A 13,649-nucleotide genomic window follows, 5' to 3' on the forward strand; every position below is an offset into this window, starting at 1 on the left:
CAAGTACAAGTCATGTCATCAGTGGTGTATTACAAGTTCTTACATCAGAAGAACAAGTCAGTGATCTATTTTGATGGAACTGCCATAACGGTATTTGATTTGAAACGAGACATTATACTACAGAATCAACTTGGAAGTGGTCATGATTTTAATTTAAGATTATATCATTCTGAACAACCAGAGGTTGAATATGAATTGGATCAAGATTCTATACCAAGATCATCATATGTTTTGGCAAAGCGATCACCTGCCATTGCAAAAGCTGGTAGAGCTGCTAATGCTTCCAGATATATTACTGGTAAACCAAGAGTAAATAGAAGAGTTATTAATACTACCAATACCAATAATTCAGCTGCTTTAGCAGCTTCTGCCAATAATACAACTACTGATATAGCGTTGGATGATACTATATCTGAAGCTGATAAGATTAAATTAATCCTTGAAAAGCAATCTGCTTCATGGACTCAAACTCAAGATGAATTGGCTACTCATAAGATGGTGTATAATAGACCATCAGCAACTTCAGGTAAACCAGAAGATGCTCCTCCTCCAGGTTATATTTGTTATCGTTGTGGTAAGAAGGATCATTGGATTAAGAATTGTCCTACTAATAATGATCCTAACTTTGAAGGTAAGAAGATTTTAAGAACCACTGGTATTCCTCGTTCATATTTAAAAACCATTAGTAAAGAACAATTTGAAAAACAAAAGGAATCAAGTGAAGTATCTACCAATGATAATGGTGATTTGGTTGATAAAGATGGTCAAGCTATTTTAATTACTGATGAAGGTGAATATGCCGTGGCAGTGGCTGATAGTAAAACATGGATTACTTATCAAGAAAAACAACAAAATGCAGCTCTTAAAGCAAGACAAGAATTTGATGCTAAAATTATAGAAGCAATTGAACAAGATAAAAAGTATGAATTCTTGGATCCATTAATTAATCCTAATAATGAAAGAGTTAAACGATATTTAAAGAATCCTATTGTTATGACTCCTTGTTGTCAAGATAAATCTAGATTACAAAAATTAACTAATTTCAATTATAATCAAACTGAGTTAGAACAAGTATTAATTGAAAATGATTTCCATTGTCCAAATTGTGGTACAGAAGATATTTATATTGATGATTTAATTCCAAATAAGTCATTAGAAGAAGAATTAGCAGAGTATATTAAAGGAGTAGAGGCTAAATTAGGGGTTGAGAACCCATTAAAAAGACCTGCACCAGGTGATGAAGAGAATGGAGAAGGAGACGATTCTAAGATTCAAAAGTTGGATTTACCAGTAAGACCAAATGTTTTTACACCCACACCAGTACCAATACCAGGTCAACCACCAATGGGATTACCTATACCTCCATTTGGTATGCCACCAATACCCATGCCAATGCCAGGTATGCCAATACCAGGTATGCCTATGTATATGCCACCACCACCTCCTGGTATGCCATTATCATTCCCTCCTCAACCTCCTCAGAACAGTAATAATAATGGTAATGGTCATGTACAATAGTTAAGACAACATAGTATATAAATGAATGTATATATAATAGGTAAATGATAATAGTTTAATGTAAAAACTTTAAATAATTAACTTATAATTGCAATTGTAGTATAACTATACCTATTTAGTTGTTGCAAATATGTAAAAGTTACCCGGATCTCCAACCTTCTCTTAAGAAAAAAAATTTTCGTTGTCTGTTCACGATTGAAATTTTTATGAACCTTTTTTAACTATTACTTCTTCTTCTTCTTCTTCTTCTTTACTGTTAGTATGGATATGATGATGATTAGTTGAATGGTTAGTGAATCAATCATTACAGTTCGATTGCGTTTCATCACGATGAATGTATAAAATGTATGTATAAATCAATCAAAACTATCCATCCCTTTAAAGAATCAAGTCTCTCCCACAATTTACCAACAACAACAACAACTTCATAAGGTCATTCAATATAACAATGATATATTAACACGATGAATCAAATTTTAAAATTTTCAAACTAGAGTTTGTGACTATTAGGAATGATCTCAATTTTTTTGTACTGATCTTTATTTATTATTGTTATTTTATTTGATGACTTTTATAGGACTTGATATTCTTGGGATATCGTTATGACAAGAGATATACTAACTGTTTTTTTGTTTAGTGAATTTTCATTGATTGGTGATCTTACTACCTATGATTTCATCTCATTTAAAATAGTATGTTTACAATTTATCTAGGGTTACATCTATATAACTTGAAGTCCAATCCATTTTTAAATATTTTTATGATGACTTAACAAAAACAAAGCTGGAATTACTGGCTGAAACTCTATGATTGACAAGTTTTTGCAAAATTCTCTGATCACTTTATTTCACAAATGGATTATGATTCATAGTTTATGTTTGTATCCTTCAATGATATGATTTGAAGAATATTTCTTACTAACTTAAAAAATAGGTATGTACATTTAATATCAATTCAACATGTATTCTAATCAATTCATCATTAGTGGATTTAATATGAGGAACTATTGCACTGGGCACTGAATAATTTTATGAGTGACAACGCATTTTATGGTAGGCCTCAGAAACCTACCGTTACTGATATTTTTGGTTTAGATTGAATATTAGAATAATCAATGTTATGGTTTAATTGAGTTTTTCGGTTTTACTAACAAATTATAACTAGTCAATATCATTTCAAAGAGTTTTTTTTAACTTTTAATAAGTGTCAAAATTGTATGTATAATAACAACTTGATTAAGAATATGATAAAGAGAAAGTTTCAAAACATTTTCAAGATGATCTTCAAGATGACGAGTCAGAATTTCGGGATTCCCGTTGATGACAACACTTTTTTTATACCATTCATGCCTTTCTGAATAATAGTTGTAAAGCAAGCTTTTTCTTGTTATATTCGTTTTTAAAATTAAAATTGAATTAGTTTTTACTAACATCTAGAAGACAATAAGAAAAGATGAACTTCTTTGGCTGAAAGGATTCAGCAGATCTTTGATATACGAAAGAACAATGATAAACGAGAAGATAATGATAATGAAGATGTTGGAGATGATGATGATGATGATCTAATATCATATATATAAAAGATGAAGTTGAAAAAAAAAGACAAGCATATGTCCGAGATTTTCTAAGAAGATAAACTTTTTCACGTCTGATATGTATAAGTGATTGATTGATTCGTTTTATTCAGATCATTTATTTATTAATTGTTTAATCATATTGTTGTTTATTTGTTGTATCAAGGATCTTGTAGGTTGCTTTGATTATGTGAGAACAAAGAGTATAAGATGAATTATGTTTATGAGGATTTAATTTTCCACTACTATCTAGTATAAGAGGTTTTTATATACCCTGATATCAACTAACTAACTAACTACAACTATTACCAATTTTGGATATTTGAAAGTTAAATGATGACTTCACCACATTTATCACGACGGTCTACTGTGTTTTGGGACTGTTAATCCCTTTACTTTGATGATAATATTTGGCCTTGACCGGCCGTGGTTCCTGATATGACTTTCATTGTTCCATTTTTTATTTGATTAGTTTTAGTTTTAGTGTTTGATATCGAGAGTTTCTAATGAAATGTCTTATATCTTAGTAGTGGATTATTGAATTTTCATAATAAAATTCTTTCATTTATTACTTCTAGTTCATTGGAAGATGTATGTATATATGCTTTTTCAACCATTCTATTCGATACTGTCACTTATTAACCAATATAAATGATGTTCTATAGAATATTTCTTCGAGATTTAATTCGATGAAGCTAAAACAAAACCGATTTGCATGTCAGTCTGATTCTATATTTGGAAGTGTTGTATTGAGTAGAATGGATCTTACCTGTTACACTTAATACTAACATAATAACTAGATACATAAATAGTAATAGTAATATATAAACTTCTACATACTTTTTTGCAATAATTGTATATACGGCTCTGAATTTAAAAAGAAATTTTAAGATGAGAGTGAGGCTTTAATTTTTACGACCACTAAACTGTAATGGATTAATTGGACGATCATCATTGACATATTCCTTCTTCTTGTTCTACGTTTACTATCTGGTGGGTCTTATTGTCGTTCTGGTTGTAACAGTAGCGAAGTTGGACACATCATAACGTATCATACCAGAAGAGGTAGGATGAGTTTTTCTCCATTTAATCATCATAATTCATCTAAAAAGAGTTCATCTTCAAATCATAATGATAACGATAAGCATAATCATGGATCATCATCATCTACTCATCCTCCAGTAGATGATCCACCTCCTTATTCCTCCTTATCAAGATCATCATCTACTATAAGTTCTAACAATGATTCCAAGAGTCCTTTCTTTTATAATTTGATACCTCCAAGTACAACTTCATTAGCTGAAAGTGGATCATCATCTTTACCATCTGGATCATCATCATCCTTAACATCTGCATCTACTGTAACTCATAAACCAAAGGCAAGAAATGTCCCTTATAGACCTTCAGAAGAACAACAAAAACAAATTGATTTATTAACAGCTAAAGGACCAGCTAAAATCCCCAATTTACGTACAGTGACATCTACTACTCAAACTGATTATTTTGATGTTTTACCATCATTTCAAATGTTTCAATCGATCTTAAGAAGGGATGATAATCAATTCAATGAGAATTTATCCATTAGACCTCCTGAATATGGTGATACTAATAATTCATCACCTACTCCACCTCCACATTTATCACCTCGAAATTCATCTACTCAAATAGATGGGGTATTAGGTGAAGTTTCTGAACGATTGAATGAATATGGATTAAATGAAGATCATGATGATGAAGAAGAAGAAGAATACTTGTTCGAAGGAAATGATGATAATGCTACAAGACAAAACAATCATGAACGTCATCCTCATCATTCCAGTTCAAGATCACAAAGTCGTCATCAAAGTAGAAGTCAACAACGGTCTCGTACTCCAGCGGGAGAACCTAGTCATGATCATGAACATCATCATAGTAATATCACTTATGATAATCATGGTCATTCCCCCTTGGATAATATTGATAAATTACCTAAATTGAATAAATCACCCATTGATATTCAAATCTTTGTCACTAAGAAAGTCCCAGAACCGCATACTAATAATGAATTAGAAACGAGATTGAAAGAATATACTAGTGGAGATATGGTTAATGGATATATTATAATCACCAATAAATCAGATAAACCGGTTAATTTTGGTTTATTCACGGTATCATTAGAAGGGACAGTTAAAGAAGCAGAACGAAATCTTGATATCCATTCGATTGATTCGAATCGATTTAATAAGATTCTTATGAAGAAATTTTTAAAAATGTATGATTTAAATGCATCTTATGGATATACTCATATTCCTAGTAGTGCTGGAGTTGAATATGAACAATATACTATTGATTCAAGTGATGGATGTCAATTTGGATTACCTAATGAACGTGTCTTACAACCTTTTAAAAAGTATAAGAAATTCTTTACGTTTAAATTCCCGGAAAAGTTATTAGATAATTCATGTATGCATGCTTTAATTCCTCATATTTTACCTCCACCCTCGATGGGATTTGATAGAACTAGTTTCTTTAATAAAGGTGATTCGATTCAATTGAATAAAGCTTTAGGATATGGATTTTTGAATGTGAAAGGTACACCATTAATCACCAGAGATTATAGTTTTGAAGATGTTAGTGTGAGTTATACTATTGAAGCTAAATTCATTGATAAATTGAATTCAAATGATAATCTGCCTTTATCACCCGATGAAATTAATGATCCTGAAAATCCAGATGCAAATAAATATGTGATTTCAAGAAGTAATCAATATTTCGTAAGATTTATTCCTGATTTAAGAGAACAATTCCAATATTATAATTTAGGATTTCAATATAGTCCTGATTCATTTGCTAAATCTGGGATTGATGGGAAATTATTCTTGGATTATATACATTTAACAACCTGGAAGAATATTAATTTAGAGAATTTTCAAATTGAACAAGAAATTGATTTAAGATTAAGTAGAGAAGAAATGACGAATGAAGATATCAAACATAAGAATTTAATTCTTGATAATAGTGATTTAACAAGAAAGAGATCCCAAAAGATATCCAAGAAGCATCAAGCATATCAAGAATTACAACGAATTGATTATCATAATGAAGAAGAAGAAAAACAAGAACAAAAATTTTATCAAGAACAATATATGATTGGAACCAAAATCCCGACTCAAGTTTATGGTAAGAAGAAGAAAATGATCTTATCATCATTAGTTAAGATTGGTGATTCGAAATTATATGTCAAAGTTCCTCATAAGATCTTGCCCTATGGATCACCGAGATTATTACAGAAATATAATGGTACATTAGAAGAAGACGCTGGAAGTAATCATATATCACCAAGTATTTCAAATACGTTAGAACCAGTTAGTAGTCATATGTCTGAACTTTATAATCGTGATGAGAATGATAATATTTCATCGATTGATATTAGTGTAATTTTCAATGCGTTAGGTAATGATGCTACTATTAAACCACCTCAAATCAGTTATATTGAAGTTAATGTGATCTATTGGTCATATTATACTGAATACCCCTTACCGTTTGAATTAAATTATGATTTCTTTTATACTAATCCTGAAGAAGATGATAAAAAACATAATGACTATGTTGAAATTACAAGAAAGAATTTACAAGGATTGAAAGATCAAGTAGGGAATTATATTCAATTTTTAAAATCAAATCAGAAATTCGTATCTAAGAATAGTTATCTTTATCTTAAATCGATTAAATCATTAGGGATTAAGAAAGATACCATTAAAGAGTATTATAAGACTATAACTCCTCAAAGTCATCCTGATATCTTAGGAAATGATTCCTGGTCAAAAGCTAATCATACTAAATTCGTTAAAGATTTAACCATCCCATTGATCCCCATTAATAAAAACAATGTGACGTTATTGCCTAGTTTTCAAAATTGTTTAGTAGGGAGAATCTATTGTTTACAAGTGGTGGTTAAATATAAGGGTAATGGAGGTAATGAACAGAATGAATTTGCTGATAATATAATTAAAGTAGATATCCCAATTTTAGTGGGGTAGAAGAGCAATTAACGAAGTATATAGTGTATATATTTGGACTCTGTAATATTATTTAGAATTAGAAATAGACAAGAATAAATTAGAAAGTGTGGTGGTTCTTTAGGTCTAGACACTTGAGTGTCGTGGGTCCATAGGCGTGTAACAAATTTTTCAAAATGAAAAATGAGTCATTCCTAATTAGGCAATTCAAAATGAGGAAAATTAAAATTAACCGCGATTCGCTATCTGAGACAGTTCAGTTGCAGACAGAAAAATTTTCATCCACTTTCCCATCCATCCATCCAATTAATTAATTAGTTAATACTTAATTTAATAGAGTGAAAATTCCTTTAGTTTGACTTTTTCTTATTAGTTTTCATTATCATTAAGTTGTTCTTTATTCCCAGTGTCTAGATCTCGTTGAACTGAATTGATCAAAAATTCATCCTATAGACATCATAACTAATAACAATAATGCTTAATATCTTTAAATCACAAGGAACCAAAATAGGTAAGATTCCAACCACTTATGTTAGATTCTTAGCTACTCAAGGTAAATTCGTCAACAAGACTTCACAATTAGATAGAGCCACATTAACCATCAAAGATGGACCAATTTTCAATGGTTATTCATTTGGAGCTAATAAAAATGTAAGTGGAGAAGCGGTATTCACTACTTCATTAGTAGGATATCCTGAATCTATGACTGATCCATCATATAAGGGACAAATTTTATGTTTCACTCAACCATTGATTGGGAATTATGGGGTACCATCTGCTACTCAAAAGGATCAATTTAATTTATTGAAATATATGGAAAGTTCTCAAGTTCAATGTATTGGTATTGTGGTTGCTGATGTGGCTTTAGAATACAGTCATTGGACTGCGGTTGAATCATTACAACAATGGTGTCAAAGATCAGGTGTGGCTGCTATTTCTGGAGTTGACACTAGACAATTAGTTAGTTATTTAAGAGAAAGAGGTTCATCATTAGGTAGAATCACGATTGGTGAAGAATATGATGCTGATGAAGATGCTGCTTTTGATGATCCTGGTTCGATTAATTTAGTTCATAAAGTCACTACCAAGGCTCCCTTCCATATTAGTTGTCCTGCTGAACATTCTAAAAACATTCATATTGCTGTTATTGATTGTGGAGCAAAAGAAAATATTTTAAGATGTTTAGTTGAAAGAGGAGCATCATTAACTGTTTTCCCATATAATTATCCAATTGATAAGATTGCTAATAAATTCGATGGAATTTTTATTTCCAATGGTCCAGGTGATCCAACTCATTGTTCAGTAACTACTGAAAATTTAAAGAAAACAATGAATAAATATGAAGATTTACCAATCTTTGGTATTTGTTTAGGTCATCAATTATTAGCTTTAGCTAGTGGAGCTAAAACTATTAAATTAAAATATGGTAATAGAGCTCATAATATCCCTGCTTTAGATTTAATCACTGGTAAATGTCATATCACATCACAAAATCATGGATATGCCGTTGATATTGATAGTTTAGATAAGAGTGAATGGGAACCATATTTCACTAATTTAAATGATTTAAGTAATGAAGGTATGATTCATAAACATAAACCAATCTTTTCTACTCAATTCCATCCTGAAGCTAAGGGAGGTCCATTAGATACTGCGTTTTTATTTGATAAATTCTTTAAAAATATTGAAACTTATAGATCAAACAATGGATTAAATTTGATTAATATTGATAATAGTTTATTAGTGGATATCTTACCAAAGGAAAGAGTGGTATAAAAGAGAGTCCGATAGGATGTATAACTGATGAGGTCTATGCTATACTATACTATATCCTAGCAAATCAGAAGGGAGTAAAATAAAAATTATATAAAAGCTAATATTTTCTTTTTCTATTAATTAATAAATAATGTTGAACTTAAACGATAAGGTAAGGTAAGGTAAGGGAAGAGAAGATTGTAGATCAAGGTACGAAGGAGTGGAGTGTAATGAATGAGTGAATGAATGCAGAGCAGTTGTCATCATATGTTTATAAATCGTTAAAGAATATATCTATCGATATATATATATCATGATGATGATGATGATGAACTGGTCGTATAACTCGTGTACATCGTATAAGAGAAAGTAAAAAGTAAAAAGTAAATAGTATTCATCGTTTCCGTCGTATAGACATTTTTACAAACTTACCATTTACATGCTAACTATAGAAATGAAGGAATAATAACTAATAAATAATGAGCTGGGCTAGGCAAGGTGTAAGTAGAAAAAAATCACACCATAATAGAAATAAATCAAAATGGGCCACAAAATAGAATTGTTTTTTTTTTAAACTGCAAAAAATGGTATGAGGTTTTTTATACGATGTAGGGGTTTGAACATATTTATATAAATATAAATACTGATCTAATTAATGAAAGAAATAGAATACTCAAACGCGTATACTACTTCCTCATACTTAAGAACCATCTTCATTCCTTCAATTATGGATAGTTTATTTGAAAAAGTATCTTCACTCCATTATCTCTTAGAAGATAATGGTAATCAATTCATAAATAATACCTATAGTGGAAGTTATTTTGAAATATTCCATCAATTACAAACGTTAAAAGCCGAACCTAGTTCGATTGTATCCAATTTACAATTAAATACTTTAGAACAATTATGGGCTAGTTGGTATATATATATTAATAATGATATTTTAGGTACGGGATTATTATTTTTTTTAACTCATGAAATAATGTATTTTGGAAGATGTTTACCATGGTTTATAATTGATCAAATTCCTTATTTTAATAGATGGAAGATCCAACCTACTAAGATTCCAACTAATAAAGAACAATGGGAATGTTTTAAATCAGTATTAAAATCTCATTTATTAGTTGAAGCATTACCAATTTGGTTATTTCATCCATTATGTGCAAAATTAAATATTTCTATTACAGTACCATTCCCATCATTTTCAATTATGTTAATGCAATTAGGGATTTTTTTCTTTTTTGAAGATATGTGGCATTATTGGTTTCATAGATTATTTCATTTTGGATGGTTTTATAAGAATATTCATAAGATTCATCATAAATATGCTGCACCATTTGGATTTGCAGCTGAATATGCTCATCCTGCTGAAGTTATGGCATTAGGAATTGGTACTGTGGGATTTCCAATCTTATATGCTTATTTAGCTACTAAACATGATATACCAAGTTTACATTTATTTACTTTAACATGTTGGATTGTATTAAGATTATTTCAAGCAGTTGATTCTCATTCAGGATATGATTTCCCATGGTCATTAAATAAAATCTTACCATTTTGGGCAGGAGCTGAACATCATGATGATCATCATCATTATTTCATTGGCAATTATGCTAGTTCATTTAGATGGTTTGATTATTGTCTTAATACTGAAAGTGGAACTCTTTTTAAACAAAGAAGAGAAATTAATATGAAAGCAAAGGCCGAAAGAAAATTACAGTAGTTGTAGCTTAATGTCTTTCATAATATTTTAACGATTTAACCAATATAATACTTATATTCATCTATATAATAAATAATATAATATACCATTACATAATACATATACCATTTACATATACACATTAACTATTAACTATTAACAGTTGGTTGGTTGGTTGGTTGCAATATATAGACACAAACAGTGTACTTCCTAATTAGGCGATGGTTCTTTTCTCATCCTTTTAGGGTTCCAGACCTCTTCACGTGATCGATTCACGTGATGCATATTTAACGTTGAAAAAAAAATTTATTTTCCATTTTCAGTGCGAACCATTTTTTCGTCACTCATAGTTAAGAAATTAACTATGGCAGTCTCCATAGTTAAGACATCTCTCATAGTAAAATTGTATACTGTAGACAGACAGACAGAGGAAGAAAAAAAATTATCAAAAATAAATTTTATTCTATTTCACATATTTCATACTTCATATACAGTTTGGATATCAACAGTAAAGAGTATGTTATATCATTATATTACGTGGTATGAGTAATGTGGATGTATTAAAGTATCAGTTCAAATCAACCCAGAAGTTATTATGAAGAAGTAGGACATAGTATGAAAGATAACAGTATCAATCAATCAATCAATTAATGAAAAATTTCAATCAGCTCGAACCAATATATATCAATAATGATTAAATATCAATATAACCAGGGGATTTCAAGTAGTTTGATATGTCATTAAGTAGATGTCATATCCTTTACTATCATTTATTTAATCATCAAGATCATCCATCAAGATTATGTGTATATATATTTACATTTCATATAACAAGTGAAAATTACTCCATCATCAACAATTTATTCATCTCATCATGAAATAGAAGTCATTCAAGTCATATCTCATTCAATCCAAGTGAACTACCCCTACTACTATATATCATCTCCATCCTTCAACTATTAAAAATTTTCAATCATCATCACCCACCCACCATCAAAATCTATCATACCTTAATACACCCCCCTCCATATTACTATCACCTTAACCTAAAAACACTATACTAACTTAACCTTTTATAGAAATCAACCATGTCTAGATTAAACGAATATCAAGTTATCGGTCGTCGTTTACCAACCGATTCTATTCCAGAACCAAAATTATACAGAATGAGAATTTTTGCTCCAAATGTTGTTGTTGCTAAATCTCGTTATTGGTATTTCTTACAAAAATTACATAAAGTTAAAAAGGCTTCTGGTGAAATTGTTTCAGTTAATGTTATTGCTGAAGCTCATCCAACCAAAGTTAAAAACTTTGGTGTTTGGATCAGATATGAATCAAGATCAGGTATCCATAACATGTATAAAGAATACAGAGATGTTACTAGAGTTGGTGCTGTTGAAACTATGTACCAAGATTTAGCTGCTAGACATAGAGCTAGATTTAGAAATATCCATATTTTAAAAGTTGTTGAATTAGAAAAAACTGATGATATTAGAAGACAATATGTTAAACAATTCTTATCAAAAGATTTAAAATTCCCATTACCTCACAGAGTTCAAAAATCAAAGACTTTATACCAATCTCATACTCCAACCACTTTCTACTAAGCTAATTAGTATGAAATGTTGTTTGTTTGAATTCCAGGTATAGTTTTTAGTTTGTCATAAACAGGGGAGTATCACCTTTTGGGTCAATTCCATCTTACATTTGTATATATAAAATACTGATGGAATGTCTCAAATAGGAGTCTGATACCTCCATTCATTCACTCCAATCCATCCCTTCACCCTCACCCAACCATCCAATCCAATCCATCTTTAATATATAATTTATATAAAAATTTTTAAAAAAATATCTTTTTGTTATATATATATATACTTTTCCTAAAAATTTCATATATGTATACTTTGTTTATCCGTTAGAAGTTGTAGTTCCCCTTCCCCGTAGTTGTTCATAATCAGATGTTAATTTGGTTCGTTGATATTGATCCTCCAAATATTGTCGACAGCTAAAGTGCGAGAAATAAGATAACCAAAATCACCATCACCATCAACATATTCTTCTTCTTACCATCTTCAATTGTCTCACGTTGAATCATGTCATTCGGGTCCAAAGCTGCTCAAAGATTAGCCAACAAAACCATCCTTATCACTGGAGCTTCAGCTGGGATTGGGAAAGCCACCGCTTATGAATTTGCTGATGCATCTCATGGTGAAATTAAATTAATCTTAACTGCTAGAAGATTAGATAAATTACAACTCATCAAAGATGATTTAATAAAAACTTACCCTGCCATCAAAGTTCATATTGTTACTTTGGATGTATCGAAATTATCCACCATTGCACCCTTTGTAACTTCCTTACCTTCTGAATTCAGTGATATTGACGTATTGGTGAATAATGCCGGTTTAGCCCTTGGAAGAGATCCCGTAGGGGATATTTTACCACAAGATATTGAACAAATGTTTCAAACTAATGTATTTGGATTAATCACATTAACGCAAACTATCTTACCTCATTTCAAATCGAAAAATTCAGGTGATATTGTTAATTTAGGTTCAATCGCAGGGAGAGATCCATATCCTGGTGGAGCTATTTATTGTGCTACGAAATCAGCCGTTAAATCATTCAGTCATGTCTTAAGAAAAGAATTAATCAATACTAAGATTAGAGTATTGGAAGTTGATCCTGGGAATGTCGAGACGGAATTCTCAATTACAAGATTTAAAGGAGATGTTTCAAAAGCTAACGATGTTTATAAAGGTACTGAACCATTAATTGCTGAAGATATTGCTGAAATTATCGTGTTTGGAGTATCAAGAAATCAAAATACCGTCATTGCTGAAACGTTGGTGTTTGCTACTAATCAAGCATCTGCCAGTCATTTATATAGAAATGAATAAATTACTTATCTACTTAATGTATATTATTCATACTGGTTGTTCGTCGTAGTAGTTAATTCTAAAGCTCCACACTTTTTTTTATGATCCCCCAAAAATTAATTATTATCACCAAAAATATGTCAAAAAAACGAAATTTCAAAATGAAGGATTATCCCAATCATCATCATTTCTTCACTCAATTGAATTGATATCACGATACT

General features: G+C 30.3%; 6 protein-coding genes across 6 annotated transcripts; all 6 read left to right on the plus strand. All coding sequences in view use genetic code 12, as the record gives it.

Annotated features, from left to right (window-relative positions):
* Nucleotides 1–12: 12 nt before the first annotated feature.
* DFJ63DRAFT_333696 (cleavage polyadenylation factor subunit) lies at nucleotides 13–1,518 on the plus strand (the record flags this gene model as incomplete). Its single annotated transcript, XM_064907894.1, has 1 exon — nucleotides 13–1,518. One exon carries the CDS (start codon nucleotides 13–15, stop codon nucleotides 1,516–1,518), a length of 1,506 nt encoding a protein of 501 aa, XP_064763408.1.
* A 2,850-nt stretch (nucleotides 1,519–4,368) lies between these two features.
* On the plus strand, nucleotides 4,369–7,110 carry DFJ63DRAFT_281781 (ubiquitin-ubiquitin ligase; the record flags this gene model as incomplete). Its single annotated transcript, XM_064904619.1, has 2 exons — nucleotides 4,369–4,844; nucleotides 4,980–7,110. Coding segments are annotated over 2 exons (2,607 nt in total), but the record flags the coding sequence as incomplete, so codon positions are not given.
* Nucleotides 7,111–7,336: 226 nt separating this feature from the next.
* CPA1 (carbamoyl-phosphate synthase (glutamine-hydrolyzing)) lies at nucleotides 7,337–9,182 on the plus strand. The gene has a single exon (XM_064908994.1). The coding sequence runs from the start codon at nucleotides 7,564–7,566 to the stop codon at nucleotides 8,863–8,865; it is 1,302 nt and encodes a 433-aa protein (XP_064763410.1). The 5' UTR covers nucleotides 7,337–7,563; the 3' UTR covers nucleotides 8,866–9,182.
* A 70-nt stretch (nucleotides 9,183–9,252) lies between these two features.
* Nucleotides 9,253–11,008, plus strand: ERG251 (Erg251p). Its single transcript, XM_064906826.1, has one exon. It carries the CDS (start codon nucleotides 9,500–9,502, stop codon nucleotides 10,565–10,567), a length of 1,068 nt encoding a protein of 355 aa, XP_064763411.1. The 5' UTR covers nucleotides 9,253–9,499; the 3' UTR covers nucleotides 10,568–11,008.
* A 626-nt stretch (nucleotides 11,009–11,634) lies between these two features.
* On the plus strand, nucleotides 11,635–12,153 carry RPL20B (60S ribosomal protein eL20; the record flags this gene model as incomplete). Its single annotated transcript, XM_064907390.1, has 1 exon — nucleotides 11,635–12,153. One exon carries the CDS (start codon nucleotides 11,635–11,637, stop codon nucleotides 12,151–12,153), a length of 519 nt encoding a protein of 172 aa, XP_064763412.1.
* Nucleotides 12,154–12,642: 489 nt separating this feature from the next.
* Nucleotides 12,643–13,449, plus strand: DFJ63DRAFT_284681 (oxidoreductase; the record flags this gene model as incomplete). The annotated part of the gene is made up of 1 exon (XM_064904829.1): nucleotides 12,643–13,449. One exon carries the CDS (start codon nucleotides 12,643–12,645, stop codon nucleotides 13,447–13,449), a length of 807 nt encoding a protein of 268 aa, XP_064763413.1.
* Between the last annotated feature and the right edge of the window lie 200 nt (nucleotides 13,450–13,649).

The sequence above is a fragment of the Scheffersomyces coipomensis genome, assembly GCF_036884675.1.
Source record: "Scheffersomyces coipomensis strain NRRL Y-17651 chromosome Unknown DFJ63scaffold_2, whole genome shotgun sequence".
NCBI lineage: Eukaryota > Fungi > Ascomycota > Pichiomycetes > Serinales > Debaryomycetaceae > Scheffersomyces > Scheffersomyces coipomensis.